A 9277-nucleotide genomic window follows, 5' to 3' on the forward strand; every position below is an offset into this window, starting at 1 on the left:
TTTACAGTTATCCTTGGTATCTGACTCTATTATTTTTATAAAGCCACTTACACCTAAGTCCCCTGAGAGCTGAGCTCAAATATGTCTCTATTAAATCATCTGTTTAGGTTCTCTTTAATATGATTCTTTGCACTAAAAACCATATAACATCAGAAAAGGACTTATAATTACAACTGGACCCCAATTCTTAATCAATATAAGGAAATATAGGCATATTTGAACCAGTTATATTTTCTATGCTCTTTGTTGTTACTATTATCTCTAAATTTGCTCAAGAGTACAACTTCTAGCAACAATATTTAACAGCACGTGACTAATCTTCTCTTATTTGGTCTTCATAAAAAATTATGGGATTGTATGAGTAACCTTGTATGAATAACATTGTATGGGCTTCCCCAGTAGCTCAGCAGTAAAGAATCAGACTGCAATGTGGGAGACATGGGTTAGATCCCTGGGTCAGGAAGATCCCCTGGAGAAGGGAATGGCAAGCCACTCCAGCATTCTTGCCTGGAGAACTCCATGGACAGAGAAGCCTGGCGGGCTCTAGTCCATGGAGTCACAAAGAGTTGGACATGACTGAGCAACTAACACACACACACACACACACACACACATATACACACACACGAATAATATACAGAATATTGCCAACACAATTTTTTTTTTACAATCTGACTAGTGATTAAACACTGGAGAAGGAAATGGCAGCCCACTCCAGTGTTCTTGCCTGGAGAATCCCAGGGACGGGGGAGCCTGGTGGGCTGCCGTCTATGGGGTCACACAGAGTCGGACACGACTGAAGCAACTTAGCAGCAGCAGCACCAATGATTAAATACAAACAACTTGCAACTTTATCTTCTGTTCCTTTTATACTGATTGAGAGGGTCTTATATCACGTAGAATTTTGGACTTACGTGCTCAAACATTAGACCGTGCTAGTCCAACTTCTTTCAATGCTTAGGTCAAGAAACCAATAAACACCTTCCATCATCTTCTTTTCACACACCCTGGATCCAGCATGCCTTTAAACCAGAGTCAAGTCTGTAGGCCTCTCTGATTTATGTCTGAGTTAAACTCTAACTGACCTACAGCTGCTTCTGTAAAACAATCTGCTACACAGGCACCTCACTATTCTCAAATGAAAATGTTAGTCCATAAGCTCATCTTCTGAAGAATGTGAGGGCCTTGAAGTGGTGCCTCAGTTTATTCATCAACATCTCCCTGAAGTGATCTCCCAAAAGGAAATAGAAGACAGGGTTGATGACACTGTTCAGAAAGGCCAACGGCCTTGTCAAGATGTACAAGGAGTTGATGATGGCTTCAGTGCATGGGGACTTCTTCCAGGTCTTCAGGCGTGAAGCAATCCGGATATTTCGCATGACATGGTAAGGAGTAAAAAGCACAGAGAAGATCACAACTGCCATGATGACTAAGTGGAGAGGCTTCTCAAGGGGCAAAGCTGTAGTGAGCTGCCTGTTCCTCTGCTTTAGAAAGAGAGCAATCTTGAAATAAAAGAAGCACATCACAAAAAGGGGAATGAGAAAGCCCAGAAAGGTTAGACACATGCTATAAATGAAGCTTTGATTGGGGTCCCCAGAACTTGCATAATCAGTACAGTTGGTGCTATTGTCATCAGAATGTATAAAAAGAAGTATGGGCAGGAGCTCCAAGGTTACTAAACCCCAAATGGCCAAAGATATTAAAATAGCAAATAGTTTCTTTTGCAGGAGGTGTTCCCGGAAAGGATAGTTCATGAGCAGATATCGATCAATGCTGATAAAAGTGAGGAAAAGAATACTGGTATAGAGGTTGGCATGAAGTACATATCGGTTGCTTATACACAGCACATACCCATATGTCCATTTTCTCTGGGCATAGTTTCTCATCAGCATGGGAAGGGTACACAAAAAAGCCAAGTCACAGATAGAGAGGTTGAAGAGGTAGATGTTACTGCTGTTCCAGTTCTTCAGGCAGAAGAGGTAGCCAAAAACAACAGCAGTATTCCCAAGGATTCCCACAATAAACTCAATGCCATAAAAAACGGGAAGGTAGCGGCTTTCCAGGGCAGTCTGCACGGCCTGCCAGTGTTCACAAGTTGCATTCCATTCCTAAAGAAAGGAGAGAAAACATAAGGATGAATCACTAAAGTAAGACTGAAAAAACTACAAAAAATCATTGCCTTCATTATTAGCATCATGATCAACATCATCATCATCATAAAATAACACTTAAAATTTGAACTGCAGAGAGTTGGTTACATTAGTAAGGAGTGTGTATGTATAATACATAATTATATGCCTACATATCATTAATATATTATTTTTACCTATACTTATTGAGATCCTGGAATGTGAAGTCAAGTGGGCCTTAGAAAGCATCACTACGAACAAAGCTAGTGGAGGTGATGGAATTCCAGTTGAGCTTTTCCAAATCCTGAAAGATGATGCTATGAAAGTGCTGCACTCAATATGCCAGCAAATTTGGAAAACTCAGCAGTGGCCATGGGACTGGAAAAGGTCAGTTTTCATTCCAACCCCAAATAAAGGCAATGCCAAAGAATGCTCAAACTACCACACAACTGCACTCATCTCACACGCTAGTAAAGTAATGCTCAAAATTCTCCAAGCCAGGCTTCAGCAGTACGTGAACCGTGAACTTCCAGATGTTCAAGCTGGTTTTAGAAAAGGCAGAGGAACCAGAGATCAAATTGCCAACATCCGCTGGATCATGGAAAAAGCAAGAGAGTTCCAGAAAAGCATCTATTTCTGCTTTATTGAGTATGCCAAAGCCTTTGACTGTGTGGATCACAATAAACTGTGGAAAATTCTGAAAGAGATGGGAATACCAGACCACCTGACCTGCCTCTTGAGAAACCTGTATACAGGTCAGGAAGCAACAGTTAGAACTGGACATGGAACAACAGACTGGTTCCAAATAGGAAAAGGAGTACGTCAAGGCTGTATATTGTCACCCTGTTTATTTAACTTATATGCAGAGTACATCATGAGAAATGCTGGACTGGAAGAAACACAAGCTGGAATCATGATTGCTGGGAGAAATATCAATAACCTCAGATATGCAGATGACACCACCCTTATGGCAGAAAGTGAAGAGGAACTCAAAAGCCTCTTGATGAAAGTGAAAGTGGAGAGTGAAAAAGTTGGCTTAAAGCTCAACATTCAGAAAACAAAGATCATGGCATCGGGTCTCTTCACTTCATGGGAAATAGATGGGGAAACAGTGGAAACAGTGTCAGACTTTATTTTTCTGGGCTCCAAAATCACTACAGATGGTGACTGCAGCCATGAAATTAAAAGACGCTTACTCCTTGGAAGGAAAGTTATGACCAACCTAGATAGCATATTCAAAGGGCAGAGACATTACTTTGCCAACAAAGGTTCGTCTAGTCAAGGCTATAGTTTTTCCTGTGGTCATGTATGGATGTGAGAGTTGGACTGTGAAGAAAGCTGAGTGCCAAAGAATTGATGCTTTTGAGCTGTGGTGTTGGAGAAGACTCTTGAGAGTCCCTTGGACTGCAAGGAGATCCAACCAGTTCATTCTGAAGGAGATCAGCCCTGGGATTTCTTTGGAAGGAATGATGCTAAAGCTGAAACTCCAGTACTTTGGCCACCTCATGCGAAGGGTTGACTCATTGGAAAAGACTCTGATGCTGAGAAGGATTGGGGGCAAGAGAAGAAGGGGATGACAGAGGATGAGATGGCTGGATGGCATCACTGACTCAATGGATGTGAGTTTGAGTGAACTCCGGGAGTTGGTGATGGACAGGGAGACCTGGCGTGCTGCAGTTCATGGGGTCGCAAAGAGTCGAACAGGACTGAGCAACTGATCTGATCTGATTGAGATCCTTTGAACTATATGCTAGACACGGATGACAGTTTTGAGTAAAATAACATTCCCCATCTCAAATGACTTTTCCTCTCTTGGGAAAAATTAAGAAAGAAATGAATGCATGTCACGTAATGATAAAGATTGTCAGACAAAAGGAAAAGCACACGCAAAGGTCCAGAGATGGAAACATGCATAGAGGACTTGACAAACAGCAAAGAGACCAAGAAAAACTGCAGTGAAATAAGTGAGAAGTCAAATTAATTATGTCTTCAGGATTGACTGTGGTCCATAGCAAATCACAGTTCAACAAATTCTCTGAGCTATGTTTAACTGAACCATAGACTAGAAGAGGAAATAGCGATTCTTACAACTTCAGTCTTGCAATTTTAATGGCTTTGATTTTGTTTCCATATTGACAAAGGATTATGCTTATTGTATTATGTTTATAAAATACAACTCCTGTCTTTTAATTTTGCAACAAGAGAACATATTTATTGACATATGCCAAGCACATCACAAATATTATCTCTAATTTTCAGAAAAATCCATTTAACTCAATTCCACTTCTATCCCACTCGACATGAGAAAAACCTGGGTTGAAGAATTAAATTACTAATCACAGGTCACCAAATGTCAGGGCCAGAATTTGCCCTGCAGCCCATGGCACCGCACACAGTGGATCCTTCACTGTAAAATTGAGCAGGCTAATTTGAAGAACCGAGCAGATTGGTTTCACTCTGTATTTGAAGTTATGTGAGTTTACTGTTCTCTCACATTACCAGCAATTTACTACATTTCTCATTGTCATACCTTTCCAATTTTTTCAAACCTCTGTCCTACTCATCATTAGCAGATGGTTTTGCCTGTGAATCCCTGAGAAGAACCTGGTCATTGGGTGTCCACTCTCTGGTTCCTGCCTCTCTTACTATCCTCTCCTTCTTCCTTCCTGTGACAACAGAAAATATCTATTTCTCTTGGCTTACTTCAGATTAAACTCATCACTGAGTTCTTAAGATTCCTACATGTTATTCATCATCTTTTCAGCCTCTCTATTTCAACTTCATCCTTTCCAATGGCTCTTATATACTCTCATCTTGTCTTAAAAGCAAGGCATATATAAGATTAAACAACTCTCCCTGGTTTCACATGTTTCTCTCCTTGTCATACATTGATCAACATTGGAGCTGTCTTCACTAATTAGTTTGACATCCTGACACTGTATTCCTTTTACAATCTACTTTAGTTTGGCTTCTGATCCATCACTCCACCAAAATGGCCTCTGCATTACTCCATCTAATGCTTATTTTTTCAGTCATCTTATCTGACGCCTCTTCATACAGATATATTTCTCCATTTTTCATAGAAAAACTCCCTTCTTTTGCCTTCTGTGACATGAAAATCTCCTAATTTTCCTTTCTTTCCCTCCCTGGTTGTGTTTTGAAGACTCTCTTGTGGTCTAAGCCTTCAAGGCCTAAGCATTAAATGTTGACTTCCTCGAGGATCAATACTGAATCCCTTCTTTATCTAAACTCCTTTCTTTATCATATCCCTTCTTTTCACGCCCATGGTGTCGATGGCATTGTCAATACCATAGACATGAGTTTGAGCAAACTCTGGGAGATAGTGAAGACACGAAAGCCTGGTGTGCTGCAGTCCATGGGGTCACAAACCATTGTTAGCATCTGAACAACAACAATCTAGATGCCTGGATGATCCAATCCACTTTCTGTCTTTAATGACCATTCATATATCCACCTATCAATGTACATCCCAGCCCAGCCCTGTCTTATAAGTGCTAGTGGTTTATAGTTATTACCATAGATTGATCTCTCAGAGGTACCTGTCTCTAGAAATCCTAAATAAGTTCTCCAACTTCCTTCTCAATCTTGCTGTACCTCCACTTAACTCAGTAAATGGCCACACCATTTACTGAAATGTTCACCTTAGACATCTGAGCAATGTCCTTGAAGTCATCTGTAACTCACCTCCAATAATGAATAAACAACCATGTGTTGTTGACTTCAATGTCTGGATATTTCTCTAATTCATCACTATTGCTTCATATCTTTCATCACCATTCTAATTCAGGCCACCAGCATCTGGGACTATTTGATATTCTCCTATTGTCTTCTCACATCTTCCCTGGCCCCCTTTCAGTCTACTTTCAACATGATAGCCAAACAATATTTAAAACCTGCAATCAAAATTTTGATCATATTTCTCTCTGCAACCAAAAGGCTTGAATTATTTTCACAGTCTGAGGAATAAGTCCATAATTTTTAGTGAGACTCCAATGCCTGCATGGTCTGGCTCCTGGACTCCACTTCAACCTCATCTAGTATTATTCTCCTCCTTTCTCATCTTTCTTCCTGTTGTTTGCATGCACAGAGAATTTTCCTAATGTTCAGTTTGTTGGATTTTTCACTGACCTTTTATATGATCTTTACTCCATCACATCTCTGTCTTACATCTCCGCTTCTTTCAGACTTCAGCTTAAGTGCAGTTCTCCAAGATAGATTCTGACTCCCCAGTCTAATTAGCCCCTGCCCACTGTATACTTAGTTTTTTCTTAGCATTTCTCACAACTTTATCTTACATACAGTTTTTCTTCTATACCTGGTACTGGTCTATAAATAATCGCTTAGTGGAAAGAGGAACATAAACACTTGACTTTTTACAAAGCATTTTTATAAATATTTCCTCTGAGGTCTAATAAGTGGTAATCCACCAAATTAAGCTCCTTGTTCTATTTCCACATAAAAGATGATGTTATATATATAGTATGAAAGTGAAAACATTAGTCACCAAGTTGTGTCTGACTCTTTTGCCATCCCATGGACTGTAGCCTTCCAGTCCCTCTGTCCATGGAATTATCCAGGCCAGAATACTGGAGTGGGTTGCCATTCCCTTCTCCAAGGGATCTTTCTGACCCGGGGACCAAACCCAGGTTTCCCACATTGCAGGCACAGTCTTTCCCATCTGAGTCACCAGGGAAGCCCTATATATAGTATGACTAATATTCAAAATTAGCAATAGTAGTAGTGATATCTATGATTTAGACATATAGTTGTAGAAGGTAAAATTTAATATATATCTTCTAGGATCAATTTTAAAAATTTAAATTAGCTAAAAAACTGAAATTTGCATATGAAGTTAATAAACCTCAGAAAGTTCAGGACAGATACTACAATATTCCTATTGATGAGATTCCAGATAATTTTTATTCTGTCCTTTCTGCTTTTGGTTTATTTGGACTGTCTATTTTTACTTCCAAATCAGCATGTGTGATATTAAACATTTCTAGAAATGCAGTAGAAGTTCAATGGTATTTACAAAATACAGGCTTTATTTTTCAGCTCACTGGTAATTTTTCAACAGTATTTTTTACTCTATTCCCAGTGACTTCCCATTCCGTGATTCTGAAAGTTCTCTCTTCCTTGCTTTCTGTGACATGGCGATCTCCTTGTTGTCCTTTTTCCTCTCTTTGTAGACACTTTAACAGTCTAATATTTCTTTGCCCATGTTGTAAATATTAGTTTTTCAAGGTTCATTTCTAGGCAACTTTCAAAATGTTGGTGCATGCACCCAAATGAATATTAAACCAGTAGGAAGTTTCATCACGACAAGAAGCTTACTCGTTTCAGTTTTGAATTTCCTGTTTTTCTAATTACAATTCTTTCTGCCTAGTCAGTGCTTAAATGTACTGACTTATGGGAACAGCTTATGTGTAGCATAAACATTTGGCTGCCATGAAAGTAAGGGTAAGGTTGCCTAACATTTTCAGACCACTATAACCTCAACTGGACCCACTATTTTTAGATTTCAATTTGTATGAGTATGTCTTTAGTGTGGTAATCACAGTACAAATGGAAGTAACGTAGTCCTTTAAGCAAAATTCTTGTTGAAGATGAACTTCCTTCATGAAAAATGAATATTATTTTTGCTTTTTAGTGGTTAAATTCTTAAATTTCAGAAATAGAAATCATGATAAATATGTTATAGCTGATTTGGATGAATTATTTTTAACAGGTTTTTTTTTTATTAGATGTTGGCAATTAAAGTGAAACCTTCAACTATATTTATAAAAATATATCTAGACTTGTTAGAGGTATTAAACTATAAATAATATTCAAATTACATAAGTAGATCACTAGTTCTAATTTTTAATTTGGGAACAAAGTGTTACTTTAATTGTATTCAGCTTTTTAAAAATGTACATTTTTGACACAAATTTAAAACTGTTTGATAGTCTATTAGCTTTTAAAGTGTTTTTCTTATAACATCAAAGTAAGATAAAGAACATTTATGAAATTTTAATTCTTAACTACTTCAAGACTATTTAGCAATATAAATATTTATAAACAAATTGCTTTTTCACTAATTTGAATGAAAATATTTACACTGAAAAGATATAATCATTCAATATGAATTACTTCATCTTTTATATATTTTTGTATATTCCAGAAATTATACCAGAAATCAAAGGATTAAAGGCTGATAGAATGGTTTCAAAATGTGTGTTTATGAAGCTCTTTAAAAATACTTAACCAACTATTGAAAGTTCTGGAAGTTATAATAGCAACAGTTTCTACAATTTTCTCCTTTCCCTTGGTGAACTATAAATATTCTTAAAGGATATAATTTTTACAAACAAATGCTAAATCTCATTTTTAGAATGCCTTAAAATTTCTTCTGACACATTATTTTCTGAGCATGCAATTATTATACATTATAGATTGTTTCATCTGATTTAGAAACTTTAGTTTTCTAAATTTTCTATAAGTATTTATATTTATCTAAATAAGTCTAATTATTCTTTTTGTTGAAATATGTTACCAAGAATTAGCAAATAAAATAAATAAACCCCTTTTAATAAATTAGATTTACATTTGGCAATTGAAACAAGACATATAGTTTGGCAAAAAAAAAATGTAGAGGAAACAGCTATGACTTTCTTTTGGCTTCTTTTGCTGTTCTTTGTGTACTTACAAATGACAGTTCAGACAGTTCATTTAAACACTGCTTAAAATCTTAATTGCTCACAGACCACTTTTAAAAGAAACCCCCAACTAATGGGAGGTCTAGATTACTTTATACACCTGGACAACATGAATTGCATTAGAGCTTACCATTTTGCCAGGAGGCTTGATCCCTCAACAGAAATTTTTTGCCAGCAACTTGATTCAGCTTCTGATCCAGTGCTGTGCTGCTGACCATAGTTAGTGCAGTCTCATTTGCATATCACGTGGCCAAGATTAATAATTCAAAAGTTCAGGAAAAATGTCAAACCCCCAAGTCAGCTGTTCATGTAAGGAACTTCCTGAAAAGTTGAGACATAAACTAATTATTCATTTTATGGAAAATACATTTCACAAATAGATGTTCAAAAGGTTACTGTTGAAATTATTCCTTTCACTAGCAAAACAGC

The 9277-nt window shown here is 37.4% G+C and overlaps 1 protein-coding gene across 1 annotated transcript; it reads right to left on the minus strand.

Annotated features, from left to right (window-relative positions):
* Positions 1-750: 750 nt before the first annotated feature.
* Positions 751-9071, minus strand: SUCNR1 (succinate receptor 1). Its single transcript, XM_027543451.1, has 2 exons — positions 8979-9071; positions 751-2108 (listed from the first exon to the last, which is right to left on the minus strand). The coding sequence occupies exons 1-2, from the start codon at positions 8979-8981 to the stop codon at positions 1161-1163; spliced, it is 951 nt and encodes a 316-aa protein (XP_027399252.1). The 5' UTR covers positions 8982-9071; the 3' UTR covers positions 751-1160.
* Between the last annotated feature and the right edge of the window lie 206 nt (positions 9072-9277).

Source organism: Bos indicus x Bos taurus, chromosome 1 (genome assembly GCF_003369695.1).
Source record: "Bos indicus x Bos taurus breed Angus x Brahman F1 hybrid chromosome 1, Bos_hybrid_MaternalHap_v2.0, whole genome shotgun sequence".
NCBI classification, from domain to species: Eukaryota; Metazoa; Chordata; class Mammalia; order Artiodactyla; family Bovidae; genus Bos; species Bos indicus x Bos taurus.